Consider the following 16,251-nt stretch of genomic DNA (forward strand, 5'->3'; position numbering starts at 1 on the left):
CATTGCGAGTCCGCGCATGGGCGCTGGATTTCGACGCCGTGAATCAGGAGCCCTTATTGTTATGGCTCTCATGCATGATGTCCGATAAATTTCCGGTGTGATTTTGATTTCAACTCAGAATACGGTTGACCCCTCAAACTACAAGAAGGGTCGACTTATATCAATAGCGGCCTCACCAGCGTGGCTTGGGCACATAGATGAACAAAACCCAGTTCTTGGCTTTGTGGACACCGCATGTGTGCCTTTTCTCTAGCTCTCGCAAGGTAAAGAGATATTTCAGGAAAACCATGAAGTTGGACAATTGTGAGATATTACACAGCCACTGCGAACTGGTCGCGGTTCCTTGGCGGCCCCAAGTCAGTGAAAGACATCCACTCATACCGTGGCTCAATCTTGGCCAATTTGATGATGCCCAGGGCAACGGCTTTTTCCATATTCATATTGGCGGTTGCTCCTCTTGGTAGTGGGGTGACCCATTCTGACCTACTCAACCACTTGTGCACTTGGATGTGAAGATCTTCGCTTGGTCATGTTCTAAGGGGCTCAGCAGTCCGGGTCCCTACCCAAGCACTGCGTGATTCTCGAAGTATAGACAGATTTACTGCCCAGCTACTACGTATGGCCGGGATGGATCTGTACGTGATGTCAATTATAGAAACGACCACGGATTTCCAAGTCGGTGCCATGAGCATTTGAAGGTATAAGCATGCTGAGGTGGTCCGTGGAAATAAATGTCTAACAGGAAGAAACACAGTCAACCAGCGATTAATTTACTCTCGAACACTTTACCCCAGTTTTATTGAAACACCCCAACATCATACTTTCTCAACATCTCCTCGCTCTTAGTGGTCTCATGCTTGCCAGCCATGTAGCTATCGCGGCCAAACTGGAGCACGACGATGTCCCCAACCGTTGCTGGGCTGATTGCGGCCCCGTGGTGGGAATTTCGGAGAAGTGTGATAATCAGTATGACAATAACTCTGTTGAGCTGAATCGTATCTGTAACTGGAGCCCGGCGAAAACCCAAGTTCCCCTCTGTGCGGCTTGCATTACCAACTATAAAAATGACGGCAACGACCATGGCAATGACAACGACAACGACAACGACCATCACAATGATAGTGATGACAATGATGGTATGTATATTTGTCTAAAATCAGGCTGTAACCCGCTCTAATGCCATATCAGAAGCTCTTGAGATTGTGCATTCGTGTAGCTTCAGCGCAACCACATATAACGCCGCCATCGCGACAACTCTGACTACAACTACTGATACTACAGCGACCGACTCGAGATCTGGCATTGCCACGGCTACAATTAGGCCGAGCTCTACGGGCAGCAGCACCAATGACTCGACTCGCTCCGACTCAACTGGATCAGGAGGCTCGGAATCATCTACCCCAACCACCGACTCAGCGGCCGGCATGTCTATGCCCGAGCTGCTGCTCTTGCAATTGCGGGTCTGATTGCCCTGGCTTGGCTGTGAATCGGATTTTTATACTTGGTTCTTTGCTGGTGACCGAGTATGACGGTGTGAGTTAGAATGCAGGATAATGACGATGATTTTGTCGATCACTTACCTGGAATCGTACATGGTTTTGTTCATACGTTCTAGTTTTGAAGGTTGATTGAATTGATTCCTTCTTTAACATACTCCCCATTCTGAGCTGAGGCTCAGATTAGACCCGAGGTGTTGACCAGATGGAAAGATAGGAGGTAGGAGGTATGACACAGAAATTGTTTAACTACCAGTTAGTAAATCAAGACAAGGGGTATCTATTCATCTATATGAACCTGTGAATGTACAGGGTAGCATTATTCATGCAAAAAGCGTGACTCATGAATTCAATGAAACATTGTCCAGAATCTGAGCCTCGTCTGCTTCTGATGAATTTCCACGCATGGCATATGTATCATCTTCAGGTAATGATGATGAGATATCCTTTTCATGACCATTTCCTTCTTCATCGCTGAGCTCCTCTTTTTGGTCCAATGAATCCTCTCCCCACGATGAATCCTCGCCAAGCCATTCGTCCGGGGGCAAAGACCAATCCCATTCAGGATCATACTCGATGTTGTATACATCGCTATAACACTGAGCCTTCGACGGACAACTGCGCATTACAAGTCAGTATAGCTGTATCGTTCGCACCGATATAACCCAACTTACTATACAGCCTCTTTGCCAAAGATGATGTGCCACAAGTACTCGAATACCCGCCCGCTGGTTTCATCGTCCAACTCGGTGGTCATGAGCCAGTTGTGATAAGCCTGGTAGTCACTCAAAGGGCGGGCAAGAACTTGAGCCCTGCTGACCGCGAACTGAGCGCAACAGGGAGCCGCCACAAATTCAGGAATATTGGTGTTGTTGAATATCTGCATCCAAGCCCCAGCAAAGGCAATCTCGGTGGTGCGCCCGGCCAGTTGTCGGAATGGCTGGACCTCATTGGGACATCCGGGATTCCAGTCACATCTCAGATTAACATAGCCCGACTCATCGACATAGTCTAGCTGAAGTCGCTGGATGGTGAGAGCGTTATCCTGCTCCATGAACTCGACATGGTAGCTGGCGCGGTGCGCGTGGAGGAAGACCATGTAATTAGGGAGTTTGTCGTAGTGATCAATGATGTACTGAAGATAGACATTGCTCTCTTTGCCTTTATTCTCTTTGACGGCATATTCAGCGTCCGGATCATCGACCACGTAGACTGCATGCTGCCATCTACAGTTTTGGGGGATCGGATCAGAATAAAGCCATTGAATATAGCTTGGAAGGAAGAGATTGATGGTCGGGTATCAACTTACTCTGGCAACTCCTCTTCCAGCCAATCGGAGTCTTCCCACGACGTTCTGCCCATGACGATAATCCGATCGGTCTTAGGCGTCACCTTGGGCTTTGGAGGTGATGAAGGAGTGGGCTTGCGCTCTTCCTCTTCTTCATCTCCTAGATACTGCCACCAGGGATCATCAAAGTCATCATAGTCGTCATACCAAAGTCCCGGAACTTCCACCGGAATAATCTGTGGCTTAAACTCCGTCCGCTTTATAGCCGGCTTGGTCGGCTCCGGATAGATCTTAGAAGTGGAAGTTGAGACGGTGGTCGTTGAGGTGACAGTTGAGCTAGACCAAGCTTGAACAGGAGGACGCAATTGATCCTTCGAGACCAGCTCGATATGGGCACCCCCGTCGTTTACCACGAAATCAAATTTCCGGCGGTCCTGGTGGTCCTGGTGGTCCACCCGATCGGACTTGATGGAGCCCAGATGGGTCTTCACCAACAACAAGGTCAAGACCAGGCCGCAGACGAGCGTTATACGTAACGTGCGCATCGTCGCGCAGTTACAGATCCAGCTGTTTAAAAGGTCGATGAACCACGCGGGCGACAAGCAACTTTTAAGAACTTAAAAAAGGCGCCGACTTGGCAGGACCCACATCGACGCATCCAGACAGACGACGCCTCATCACTTTATCGTGGCTTGATCCTCGCGACTGCCCCTTCTTGAAGACTTTCGATATAGGAAAACCGTAGGTTCCAATGCTGCTCAAGGTCTAGATATGCGCTGATTGTCCACGAGCATTCTTCATCATCGGTCGTGGTAAAAGAAACTTGAGTCGGCAAATATAGAGTGGGGCGGGCATTCGTCAGCGATTCGTATATCTCTTCCTGGGCACATTGTGGCCTGCTTCTGTGCTGTTTTCACATTGGATCCAATGAGGTTTTCATCGTTATAGCCATAAGATAAACTCCGTGCGTCTGCGACTTTCGCAAACTTGTCCAGACTTCACGACCCTCTCCCGTTCGACGTCATGGCGATCCTCTTCATTGAGACGCTAAGGTCTTGCTAGGGCCTCGCGAGAGTCTTACCATCAATAATAGTCTCGAGTCTAGCAACTCGACACTTTTATTGGTGTTGATGCTGCCTAGACAGACCTCTCGCAAATGCTTCCTACCAATATTGAACATCTGAACCCAAATTACTCCTGTCCTTCCCCAATTCACGTATCTAGGCTTGACTGAGGTTGCCCGATAATCGATGCGACCAACGCAAACCCATTTTCGATGGACCACTGAGTGTAAATATTGGGCAGCCTTGTCTGATGAATCAGAGCGGCTGTAAGATGGCTGCAAAATCATCCATTTCTTCCCAATGTGATCTTCAGAAGCGACGCGTATAGACGTCACATATAGCGGGACGCCCGGTGCCTCTAGTCTTCGATAAGTCTCATGCACTCGTTGCTTGACCGTGCAGATTCACCTGATCAGTTCAGAAGTTTGGGCATAAAATCCGTCTTCATCCCTCTTAACAATCAGTCATGCTTCCCAATATCTAGTCGCCGATCCCAAGTCGATCATCCTTAGGGCTGGTCTCGTCAATTCAGGGGTAGAACACATTCGCCCCTCCCAAAGCCAGGATGACTCTATTCCCAACAATGGAGTACAAAGTCTCGCCTGAATTGGCCAAAGCATTCCCACTACCCGTTCCACTTTCAATGGATCCTGATGGCTCCGAACTTCTGAGCTTCTGCGCTCCCGGAAGACGTCTTTTCATAACTCCGATGAGACAAGCCAATGACTTTATTACCCACTCGCTCATAACGCCATTGTTTAGCGCCAGGAGGTTCTCTTCACGGTGTCCACCACGGACCACGGCGAAGGCGGATTCCGGGATGCGAAAGTCCACATCTTCCATTATCCGAGTGCTTGGCTGAAATTCGCAGCATTGAGGAAGTCAATGGCTGATCTTTTCAAATGGTAAAAAAAAAAGGGGGGGGCGGGGGGGGGAGGGGGGGTCACTAAGTAGATCCTGTGAGCTGGTGGCAAGTTGCGGCCAGAGATCCTGTAAATCAACATCACGTCTCTGTCATCAGCATGCAGGGTCGATGAGGCAGATCAGGGGGAAAGAGGAGACCGGAATTGACAAGCAGCTCCGAATAGCTTCTCCATCCTTAGCCTGGCCTGTGAGAGGGTCACTCGCAGAAAATACTAAGCCGAGCTCTCCACCGACCATCGGAAACTGACGTTCCCACTCTCGCGCGCTCTAACCGGGCTCTAGCGGATTTCAAATGTTCTAGCTGGTGTCTAGGAGCTTCCTCGGCGGTTCCGCGGCGCCACTAGCACGGAGGCTGCGCGGATCGTGGAGACGCGCTGAAAGGTTTCAATTTCATGGAGTGGGCTTGGCGTGTATAGCACCACACGCCGTCTGTCACGGCAAGGGCCAAGTACCGATGAGAAATCGCTGGCCAATCCCGCAGGACCAAACTATTGGCAAGGAAGTTTCAGAAAGGGTTCCGGGAGGGCCAGAAATAGGTGGCCGACTAAGGTGGTGGCAAACGACAAGCGCTTCCAGATCGAGATAGGAGATGATCCGCCGGAGACGCTAAGAAGGGGTGGAAAAAGGGGGGGAGGAAAGGAAGGAGTGTTCAACATACTGTGAAGGACCCTAGTAAAAAGTAGTGGGCTATACATAGAAGAATTGGGTGGGGGCAGTAGAAATCAAATTACTCGGTGGCCCAAGTGCTACAGTACAGGGACCTGTCAAGCGTATCACATATAGTGGCACCGGAGCACGAGGCAGGGCGTGCACTGGGAGTGCACTAGACCGGTCAGATGTCACTTAACCCCCTCGTGCGAGATCGTCGCGGCCCGACAGAGCGTTTGGAGTGATACAACCCAGGGGATGTATAATATTCGAAGTATAAAAAAGTAGAAGAACATTAGCCGTAGATGGAGTCCCGCGTATCATGTTGGATGTGATTTGGATCCAGTTCTCCTCCGTAGGGAGATTTGCATTATTTTTTAGTGCCCACCGTGGCGGAGACAGCATCCACCTAGAACAGAGTCTAAAAAGTTCGAAGCTCGGGCACCCCCAGGAAACGGGGATAATAGGGGAGTCGATGGGTTGACATGCTGACTCGGCTAGCAGAATTTACTGGAAAACACCCCAATATTCAGGGAAGAAAAAAAAGAGATACTCAAGAATAAGCATGAAAAGGCGGAAATAAGTCAGTACCTAGGACGAAGTATAGAAGGGGCTCAGAGTAAAGAGGAGGCGGAGGGATTCAGAGGATCCAGGACGAGAAGAGTGATTGGCAACCCGACGTCAATATGAAGCCCCAGAATAGAAAAACGAGAAAGGGGAAAAAGGGACTTATTCGTATCCTAGAGACAAATGCAGAGCCGATGTTATAAGAGTCCGACAGGCCCCAAAACTCGTGGAAAGTGCAAGCAAATAGTTGAAAAAACACCCGCAACTCCTTACTCCCCGTTCTTGGCGGTTTTGTGGACCGCTCACCCACTTCCGGCCTTGCGTGTCTTTTCTTTCCCTTTTCCTCTTCCCTATCCCCCCCCCACTTGTCTTCCTCCAGTTCCTCGCGGTGTGAATTTCTCATTCATTACCGAGGTGACACTTCTCTTTTCAGAGATCAGATCAAAAACATTTTCCTAGGAACCACAAGCCAGAAGAAAGAAGGGGAGAAAAAAAAACCCTCATTTTACCCCCCTTTCATGACCCGCACGAGCACGACTTTGCATCCGTGAGCGATTTTGCTTTTTTTCACGGTTCCTTCTTTTTGCTCTATCTGTGTCCTCTTTTTCACCTCATGTTCGCATAGTTTGCGACTTCTTCCGTGTTGTTGGTGGAAATTTTTTTTTTGAACGTGCCCACATTCCTCGGAACCCTCCCTCGGCCATGAGTTATCAACAATCCGACATGTATCACGATCCTTCTGCGCGTTCCCCTGGCTCCCAGCGGCATCAACAACCTTTACACCGCCAGCCTTCTCGCCAGTTCGACGCTTACGGCCCGATGCCTGTCAACCTGTACGAGGATCAGATGGCCCGCTACGAGTCCGCCCGGCTGGAGCGGTTGAACCCATCACTGCAGAACAATTCCTACGCTTATGATCTCTCCGGCTCGCAAACTTGGAACCCCAACGGTTTCAACAATGCTCAATCTCTCGGAGGTATTCGCTCGGCTTCGGCGAGTCTGAAGCCGTCCGCTCGTGGACGAACTGGTCTGCCCACGGTACGTGTTGTTTGTGGTCTCTCCCAACAAAATTCTTCCACGATCACCAACCACTCCCAATACTAACATAACATCATCACCTTTTAGACCTGGCTTGATCAGCAACCAGGCATGCCAAACGCCTTTTCTAACCTGGGCCCTGGCCCCATTCAGAGCAGTGCGATGCGACCGGAAGCATCGGCTTCCTCAGAGGGCGATGACGAACTCATCCCGACCGCGATTGTTATCAAGAACATCCCTTTCGCGGTCAAGAAGGAGCAACTGGTACAGCTAATGACGGAGTTGAACCTGCCCCTGCCCTACGCCTTCAACTACCACTTTGACAATGGCGTTTTCCGTGGCCTCGCCTTTGCCAACTTCACCTCGGCGGAGGAGACTGCAACCGTGATCGAGGTTCTGAACCACTTCGAGTTGCAGGGCCGGAAACTGCGGGTGGAATACAAGAAGATGCTGCCTTTGCAGGAGCGTGAACGGATCGAGCGGGAGAAGCGAGAGCGTCGGGGTCAGCTCGAAGAGCAGCACCGTCCTATGCCCTCGACTCTGCAGACCCAGAGTTCCATGTCTTCCCTCGCCTCACACATCCCCGCTACATCGCCTTCTCCAGTGTCGCAGCGTGGCCAGAAAATTGGTAAGTTAGATTTGACTCCTCACGTCTCGTCCGAAAAACTCACCCCTGAAGAAGGACAAGTGGAAGTGGACTTGAACGACAGCCAAACTCTTTCCTACTACTCCCAACTTTTGCTGTTCAAGGAGGATACCGCTCGCGATTCCGTGATCTTCCCTCCTAATCTCACCCCGTCCCAGCGACGCACGGTTCACACCCTGGCTCACAACATGGGTTTGGCTCACGCCTCCCGCGGGAACGGCGATCAGCGCCAAGTCCAGGTTTTCAAGGTCGCCGCTGGCACCAACGTCAGCCCGCCCCTTTCATCGATCCCTCCCGCTGGCCAGAACGACAATGCTCGTCGTGGTCTGAATCGTGCCGCCACCATTGACTTTAGCGAGGCCCGCAACGAGGGTGGCCCCAACTCTTTCAACACCATGCGCGGCCAGAATTCGAACTTCCTCGGTGTGATGGATTCTCCCGGCAACTATGCCAATACGCAGAACCTGCGCGCCGCCAAGTCTTTCGCTGATCTGCGCTCCTACACGCCGTCCCCCGTCCCCTCCTCCGCCAGCTTCCCGGCCGCTCTTCAGTCCAACGGCGCCCGTCTCCAGTACGAGAATTCTCAAACGGGCACTTCTAACACCCCAACTCTCACCTCCGCCCCATCCGGCTCGTCTTTGGGCATGCAACGGGACGACAACCTTTTGGTTAACAGCCTAGGTGGTCTCTCTCTTGGCACGGGCATCGGAGGCCCCAACTCCAGCCCCCGACGACTGCGTGGTATGTTCTCCTGGGATCAGGACAGCCAGCCCTCGTCCGCAGGTGCGATTGGCAGCAACCGTGGTATGGGAGTTGGATTTGACAATGCCCAGCAAGAGCGCATGCCGATCCGACAGCCCCGTGGCCCGACCCCCGAGAAAGGCACCGGCTTCCGTCGTCAGAACGGCCACCAGGCCCGCGGCAGTGACGAACTCCGCGCCACTTCGGGCGTCGAAATCATTGTTGAGTAAACGAGTCAACCGAAATACCAAAAAATTAGCGATTTGACGATGGCGATCCCCCACCTATACTGTTTTTGCCAACATCTGACTGATTTGCCGCGAGACGAATACGAACCTGTATCACGAGGCCCTGTTCTGCCAATTTCACCGGCTTACGATTTCGATGAGGGATGACGAGATGACAACCAAAAAGAAAGAAAAAAAAGAAGAAAAATCCATTGTTTTTCGCTGATTGAAAGCCAAGTTTAGACGTTTATTACTTTTTTGGGGCAGCCCACACGTTGGAACCGTTTCTTCGCCACTGTTTCCTCGCGCACGCCAGCCGAGATTCGAACTCTGGATCTGTTACTGTTTCTGATTTGATTCTGCGGGCGCCGTCTTTTTCTTGCAAATCAAGTGTTTCCCCCGACTGCTGGGAAGTGGACTTATGACCACTGCTGCTCGGTGGGACGCCTACGAAGAATGACTTCAAAAGAACCCTGCCCCGGCAGAAGACACGACAAAGCATTTGCATATTCCTGTTAAGTTTGTACATGGGGCGACTCGCATCCGTTTAATGTTTCTGGCCCAGTTCTTTTTCTTTTTCTCTTTTTTCTTCTCTTCTCTTCTGCCATCGTGTCCCTTAATTGCGACGCCAGTCCACCCCCGTTTTGGGGACCAATGCTTCTTTTACTATATGTCCATCGAAGGCGGGAATGTCTTGTTCTAAGCTTTTCTACGTGGTTCCATCGAATGCTCGTCTTGCACAGTTGAGGCGACCACGCCTCTGCTCAACTGTCTTCAAAGACAGCACCGGGTGGCTGCAGTATATGTCAAGCCAAGTGACTTCTGATCTCCAACTCGATTTTGAACAATGTATCGAGGGGATTTTTTTTCTTCATGTTTGGTATCATTGCAGTCTAGGGGCTTTCTCTTTGGACGTTGTACTCAGATTTCGACAATCCCATGTACCTCTTACGTTTTCCAACTCTCTTCCCTCAATCAGTGTAGTTTTTTCTGCCTTGTCTGTCTCTTGGTAGTCCTAGAAGCCATCTAGTGGTGAAGGATCAGAGTCCGGCATACTCTTATATCTCTCGCCGTAACCCGAAACTTACCGAGAGTACCCAGAGTTCCGATGGGGTTTGTTTATTATGGTCTTGGCATTCCCGTCCCTGCCGATCCCCCGTCTCCATGCACTAGGGCCATTGACTGATCGGACTGAGGATGCAAGTGGTGGGAGTCATCACATAATTTTCCGACATGATTACTAAACCTGGTAATCCATTCTGCTGAACCCGTGTACCCACCCATGCGACAGCATACAGCTCAATGGTTCATTACCGCAGGTGACCTAGTCGATTGTATTATTCCGAGGAATGCTCAGCGATGGCTGGCTTCAAAGCTCGCCTATCAGGATACGTTCAGCTCTAGGCATTGGATTTATTGCCCACAGATACTCATGGCTCGAAAGTCTGCAAACATGGTTGTTGAATGGCTACAATTCAAGTCAGGATAGATCAATGAAGTAGTAATTCCCACACTACCAGGATATCCCCCAATTTTCCCATTACAGCGCCCTTGTGAACTAGAAAGAGACATGGAACAATAAAACAACACGTAAAACCGGGGAATAGACAAATACATCAGAATCGCGCCGTGAAGAATGATAAGACAGAAAGACCACGGAGGAAGCGGGTTCGGGAACCTAATTGTGCACATACACCGTCTTGTTTACAGCTCGGGCTTGCCCTTCTTCTTCTGCTCGACCTTGAGGAGCAGAGCACGGTTGATGCGTGGCAGGACACCACCGAAGGCGATCGTGGCGCGGATGAGGCTGTCCAACTCTTCGTCACCGCGGATGGCGAGCTGCAAGTGACGAGGCGTGATGCGCTTGACCTTCAGATCCTTGGCGGCGTTGCCGGCCAATTCCAGTACCTCAGCGGTCAAGTACTCGAGGACAGCAGTCACGTACACGGCGGCTGTGGATTTGTCAGCACATGACGAAAGGTCACCGGGAGGCAAAAGGGAACATACCCTTGGCACCAACACGCATCTTATTTTGGGTATTGTTCTTCAAGAAACGCTTGACACGACCGCAGGGGAACTAGAGGATCAATGTTAGTCGTATGGACGTGAACGCGGGGTTCGACGTGACTCGACGCCCATGCGCGATGAAGAGGACATGCGACAGGCGGGACGAAAGATGAGACCCCTCGCCAGATCCTGAAACTTCAGGCCAGTGAGGGGAAGTCAACTCGACGCGTCGCCAAGTTGACAGAAAGCCACGGTCCAGCCCCTGATCTCACATCCTGAATCGACAGCATAGAGCATGGGCCAGGGCGACAATGGGCGACGACACACCTGCAGGCCAGCCTTTGCGCTGTGAGACTTCTGGGCCTTCCCCGCAGAGTCCTTGGAACCACCCTTTCCACCGATAGACTTGCCCTTTCCGCCAGGCATTTTGACTGAGTATTTGCAGGTGATGGTATAGCGCGTTGGAGTAGGATGGCAGGCGATCCGGCAGGAAGCTGGATGGGGAAGCGATTCAGAATGCAGGAAGACACGCGCGTTGTTGATGGATGGAGAAGTCAGAAATGTCCACGCCGGCACGGTCGCTAAAAGACGGCCCGACGCTAGTCCCAATACGGTAACCCATCTCAAGGTCGCACGGCGATAGTTGCACAGTGCACGGTTGACTGCGGTCTGATGTGGGATTTTTGGATTGTTGAGAGATATCGCATCCGAGGTGCATAAAGGAGTCTTCCATCACCCAACCGCGGAGGATTCGAATCGGGTTAGTGTGAACTGAGTGGTCAGTAGGCGCCACCGTGTGAAGCTCGTTTGCGGGCATCCACAGAGCCATCAGATCATCTCGAATGACGTTCAACCCAAAGCTCTAGGCATCGAGACTTTTATCCGTCCCTAGGTTTGCTTCATCATTCAGGAGAATGGACTGAGGGTTCGTTGAACCCCTGGAGGAGTAGTGAGGAACACAACCCATGAAGTTCGAGCGGAGCAGGTCACCTGACAGCGGCCTGATAGTTCTTCCGAAGTGCCAGGTGGCCCGGGGCAAACGCGATTGATTTTTGGTTCTCCAGTGTTCCTTCCATCTCCCCCGTACTTCGTCCAGCTCTCCAAGGGTTCAACTCGTCAAAATGGTGTCTCCTCAAATGTATGTTGTACCTATTTCGCGTGTACGGAGTGCTCTAACACGTAATGCAGTACCAACCTGGCCATCATCTTGGTGATGATGCAGCTGTCCAAGAAGGTTCCCTTCGATAACCCCGATGTGCTCATGGGTGTCCGTGCTCTGTACATCCTGTCCAACGTCCTCATTGTGGGTATCTATCTGTGGACACAGGCCAAGATCAACAGCAAAAAGGGTATGTGACTCGTCGCTCCCACGGGAGACCACGCGACTCAACACTAATCGACAACTAGACATGACAACCCTGAAGTACGTGGAGCCTGCCCCTATGGGCACCGGCGAGGAACCCAAGCCCGTGACCACCACCAACATGGACTATGACAAGGGACAGCTCCGCCAGTTGTTCCGCAGCCAGCTGATGGGTGTTGGCATGATGGGCGTGATGCACCTCTACATGAAGTACACCAACCCCCTCCTCATTCAGTCAATCATCCCCCTTAAGGGTGCCATCGAGTCCAACCTGGTCAAGATTCACATCTTCGGCCAGCCCGCTACCGGTGACCTCGCCCGTCCCTTCAAGGCTGGCGGCGGCTTCATGTCCCAGGGTGCGCCCAAGAGTGACAAGGCTTCCATCGAGGCTGCCGAGAAGAACTACCGCGGCGGTGTCAAGGAGGAGTAAATGGTCGATATATGGCGAATTAATTGGTACGATTGACGGTCGTCTTTTGACCCGGACTTGCATGTGGACGCTTTGCTACGGCCGCCTCTGACTTGTATTATATCCCTCCCAAATACCATGGCGATGAGTTGAGCGGTGACGCTTCTTAATCTCTAATATTGTATCTTCCCTCTTTCTCTTCGTTGGTCGTAATGGCCTGCCGTGCGCTGCTGGGGTGGCGATGCGATCAGACTCGTAGCGGGTATCTGCGAATTTCCATATGTTTCCACCGAAGCGAGAGCGATAAGGACTTGCCGATAAATCTCCAGTCGGGGCTGCGGGTGGCATGCTAGAACTAATGTCATATGTCATATGTCATATCCTTGCCATGACTATTATCACTGTCATCATTGCCATCACTGTCATCAAACATCATGCTCGGGGTCCGCAAATTCACTTGAACACGTCCCTTGTCCCCTCAGATGGCCGGTGTCGGAGATTTATAATTCTTGGGATCTGCCTGATTTAACACCAGGAACCCAACGTTTACCCGAAAGAGATTATGTGAGAAGAAAAACCCCCCAAAATCAAAAAAAAAAAAATTTTGATTGCCCTCGTGGCCCAGCTACCGGTGACCTCTTTCAGGGCGCGGACCAGATCTTATACAGCTGCCCCATCCCGGATCGGTCCACCGCAGTCTGGTTTGAGGCATCCCGCTCCCGCATGGCCGCATATGGCATAGACGGCCTAAAAAGAGAAGTGATGAACCGATCGCAGAATTACTTGAAAAACGCATAATAAAAGATAAAGGATCATAGCGGCAACCATCAAACTATGAATCTGTGCCTGTTGGCCCTACCAGATGGTTGTGGTTCAGTGGTTACTAAGGAGACGGTTGCCCCTCAGTCATGGCATCATCCACTGCCCCTCCACCCCTCCAGAGCTTCCTCCCCCCCCCCCTCTCTTCCCCCCACTTCCCCCTCCTTCTTTCGGGCATCGGAATTGCCTCTATGGTCTGGTAAATTTACATTATCGTGCTCAAGTAGTCTGGCAAAACATTCTAAAGCTTCTCGCCGAGGCAATCAGGTCACAGGGACCCGACGTGTGAGGATCGCTGCGCGCTCATTGGCACAGCGTTGAGGAAATATCGTAAAGCTTCCTGAATCCCCCGGTGTATGAAACCGGAAAAGGGCGCTGGGGAGCTGTGCAAGCGGCAAGTGTCGGGAACTGCAGCTAACTTGCTCCGACGCGCCGAGACGTCTGGGGGTTTCCAAGAAGGTGCCGGTGTAGCGTTGGGTGATCTGGTCGTTGCGTAATACTACAAGAATTGCATCCTCCCCTCCTCTCCTTCTTCCTTTCTTTCCCATCTCTCTTCTACCCTCCAAATCAAAGTAGGTTCCTTCTCCCCTCTCCTAGTTTCCCTCTGGGATCTTGATTGATCTGTGCCACACTTGCCTCTCTCTCCCATTCTTCTCATCTTTCTTCCTTACACGTTTGCTGACCTCGATTTGCCTGACAGAACTCACCTATTCGCAAACATGGTCCCCAAGGTATGCTCATCCGGTCGCACCCCAGGCCTTTCGCAATTTCTCATCATCCTTTAGGTCGGAATCAACGGCTTCGGTCGCATTGGCCGTATTGTAAGTTTCTCTTGCTTCTCATCACTATGTTCTTCACCAGCTGATTATTCCCGCAGGTCTTCCGCAATGCGTAAGTTCCCTACGCTTCAATCCCGAGTCTAGTGGGATGAAATCGATTCTAATTGTTGCACAGCATCAACCACGGTGGTGTTGAAGTTGTTGCCGTCAACGACCCCTTCATTGAGGTCCACTACGCTGTACGTCTTTCCCCCTGGTGGCCTGGTGGTGGGGTGACCCCCTCCACAGACGCCTGCAATTGCCCCGCATTCGGAACTAACCACACAACCATCGGATCCAGGCCTACATGCTCCGCTACGACAGTACTCACGGCCAGTTCAAGGGCACCATCGAGGTTGCCTCCGACGGCCTGATCGTCAACGGCAAGAAGATCACCTTCTACACTGAGCGTGACCCCGCTGCCATTCCTGGGGCAAGGCCGGTGCCGACTACATTGTCGAGTCCACTGGTGTCTTCACCACCCAGGAGAAGGCTTCCCTTCACTTGAAGGGTGGTGCCAAGAAGGTCATCATCTCCGCCCCATCCGCGGATGCTCCCATGTTCGTCATGGGTGTCAACAACACTTCCTACGAGTCCAAGATCGACGTTCTCTCCAACGCCTCTTGCACCACCAACTGCCTGGCTCCCCTCGCCAAGGTCATCAACGACAACTTCGGTCTCGTTGAGGGTCTCATGACCACCATCCACTCCTACACTGCCACCCAGAAGACCGTCGACGGTCCCTCCGCTAAGGACTGGCGTGGTGGCCGTACTGCGGCCCAGAACATCATCCCCTCCTCCACCGGTGCTGCCAAGGCTGTCGGCAAGGTTATTCCTTCCCTCAACGGCAAGCTGACCGGTATGTCTATGCGTGTTCCCACCGCCAACGTCTCCGTTGTCGACCTCACCTGCCGTATCGAGAAGGCCGCCTCGTATGAGGAGATTAAGGCTGTCATCAAGAAGGCCTCCGAGAACGAGCTCAAGGGTATCCTTGGCTACACTGAGGATGATGTTGTTTCCACTGACATGAACGGTGACGACCACTCCTCCATTTTCGATGCCAAGGCCGGTATCGCCCTGAACCCCAACTTCATCAAGCTTGTCTCCTGGTATGACAACGAGTGGGGTTACTCCCACCGTGTCGTTGACCTGATCGCCTACATCGCCAAGGTTGATGGCCAGTAGGAATTAGGACAGCGTCCAGGGGCCAGAAGCCTTCTCTGAGGATGGTTCGCCGTGAAGGTACCTGTTGATGCGGGACTGGATAGGAGTCTACCTCGCAGAAAAAACTAGCTTTAACGTCAATTTAATGAGAAACAAATACATTCCGTCTGCGTTCAAATTACCCCTTTAATCCTAGACAGCTGGGAAATGTAAAAAATGCTTCACAGGCTTAGCCTAGTTTATCTTTTGCAACTCGAGACACCTTTCAGGTTGAACTGAATTGAAAATATCAAGTGATGTCCGGGGCTTGTTCACTGGACCCGTAGACAATCTATGTACTATGTGTGACTCCAGTGTTTGACTCTTTATCTATTCATTGCAAGCGCCATTCCTCAAGTCTGTGAGTCCATTATCCCAAGTCTTCGAACCTTAACAACGGCTATACTGGTGCTCAGACTTTAGATGCAGACTCATAAAGACCGGATCATGCTCATCATTCAAAAGGTAGCCTCTATGCTACAATTTGATCCTGTCTTATCTCGTGTAGTTCAAATCGATAAGGCGACAAGGCATCAAGACCCGCAGTTTCGGAGATAATTCGGGCACGAGGCGGTGTACAAAGCGGTAGATCCTCAAATGTCTGGCAGTAATACATAAGGACCAGCCCAGGGATCGCCATATCAATCACACACCATCCACCCTGTGCTGCTAAGTCTCAGCGGTGACGCCTTAGTACCAGCAGTGTCGCATTAGAGTAGGTTGTTTAACCTGGAATTCTTGCCTCCTGCTTCTGGAGCTTTCCGCAAGAAAGCTGCACTTGCTGTCTCTGGGAGTCGCAATTGCTTGCGCGGGAATACAAAGGACGGAGCTCTATACGCCCACGGTCCCGCTCCAGAACGGCTACATACCATTCACTGTATGCAGGTGATTCATCTGAACCAGCATCACCCGAGATTTTCTGCGGCATTTGCTGCTTTTTCGTCTCAGCATCTTCTTCAGAAGCCGTGCATGTTTGGACACAGTCATTGATTC

General features: G+C 51.5%; 6 protein-coding genes across 6 annotated transcripts; 4 read left to right on the plus strand and 2 right to left on the minus strand.

Annotated features, from left to right (window-relative positions):
- Positions 1–853: 853 nt before the first annotated feature.
- Positions 854–1,466, plus strand: N7477_007265 (putative GPI anchored protein; the record flags this gene model as incomplete). The annotated part of the gene is made up of 2 exons (XM_056968928.1): positions 854–1,136; positions 1,189–1,466. 2 exons carry the CDS (start codon positions 854–856, stop codon positions 1,464–1,466), a joined length of 561 nt encoding a protein of 186 aa, XP_056818960.1.
- A 371-nt stretch (positions 1,467–1,837) lies between these two features.
- Positions 1,838–3,329, minus strand: N7477_007266 (DUF3431 domain-containing protein; the record flags this gene model as incomplete). Its single annotated transcript, XM_056968929.1, has 3 exons — positions 1,838–2,114; positions 2,171–2,722; positions 2,806–3,329. The coding sequence occupies 3 exons, from the start codon at positions 3,327–3,329 to the stop codon at positions 1,838–1,840; spliced, it is 1,353 nt and encodes a 450-aa protein (XP_056818961.1).
- A 3,360-nt stretch (positions 3,330–6,689) lies between these two features.
- Positions 6,690–8,642, plus strand: N7477_007267 (uncharacterized protein; the record flags this gene model as incomplete). Its single annotated transcript, XM_056968930.1, has 2 exons — positions 6,690–7,025; positions 7,113–8,642. The coding sequence occupies 2 exons, from the start codon at positions 6,690–6,692 to the stop codon at positions 8,640–8,642; spliced, it is 1,866 nt and encodes a 621-aa protein (XP_056818962.1).
- A 1,701-nt stretch (positions 8,643–10,343) lies between these two features.
- On the minus strand, positions 10,344–11,072 carry htz1 (histone H2AZ; the record flags this gene model as incomplete). Its single annotated transcript, XM_056968931.1, has 3 exons — positions 10,344–10,591; positions 10,647–10,716; positions 10,974–11,072. 3 exons carry the CDS (start codon positions 11,070–11,072, stop codon positions 10,344–10,346), a joined length of 417 nt encoding a protein of 138 aa, XP_056818963.1.
- Positions 11,073–11,767: 695 nt separating this feature from the next.
- Positions 11,768–12,439, plus strand: N7477_007269 (PHO88 family protein; the record flags this gene model as incomplete). The annotated part of the gene is made up of 3 exons (XM_056968932.1): positions 11,768–11,784; positions 11,835–11,995; positions 12,054–12,439. 3 exons carry the CDS (start codon positions 11,768–11,770, stop codon positions 12,437–12,439), a joined length of 564 nt encoding a protein of 187 aa, XP_056818964.1.
- A 1,517-nt stretch (positions 12,440–13,956) lies between these two features.
- Positions 13,957–15,240, plus strand: gpdA (glyceraldehyde 3-phosphate dehydrogenase GpdA; the record flags this gene model as incomplete). The annotated part of the gene is made up of 6 exons (XM_056968933.1): positions 13,957–13,968; positions 14,023–14,058; positions 14,115–14,128; positions 14,192–14,255; positions 14,357–14,488; positions 14,518–15,240. 6 exons carry the CDS (start codon positions 13,957–13,959, stop codon positions 15,238–15,240), a joined length of 981 nt encoding a protein of 326 aa, XP_056818965.1.
- Between the last annotated feature and the right edge of the window lie 1,011 nt (positions 15,241–16,251).

The sequence above is a fragment of the Penicillium maclennaniae genome, assembly GCF_028827695.1.
Source record: "Penicillium maclennaniae strain IBT 15551 chromosome Unknown utg000007l:1.0-4884863.0:1.0-4888362.0, whole genome shotgun sequence".
Classification (NCBI taxonomy): domain Eukaryota; kingdom Fungi; phylum Ascomycota; class Eurotiomycetes; order Eurotiales; family Aspergillaceae; genus Penicillium; species Penicillium maclennaniae.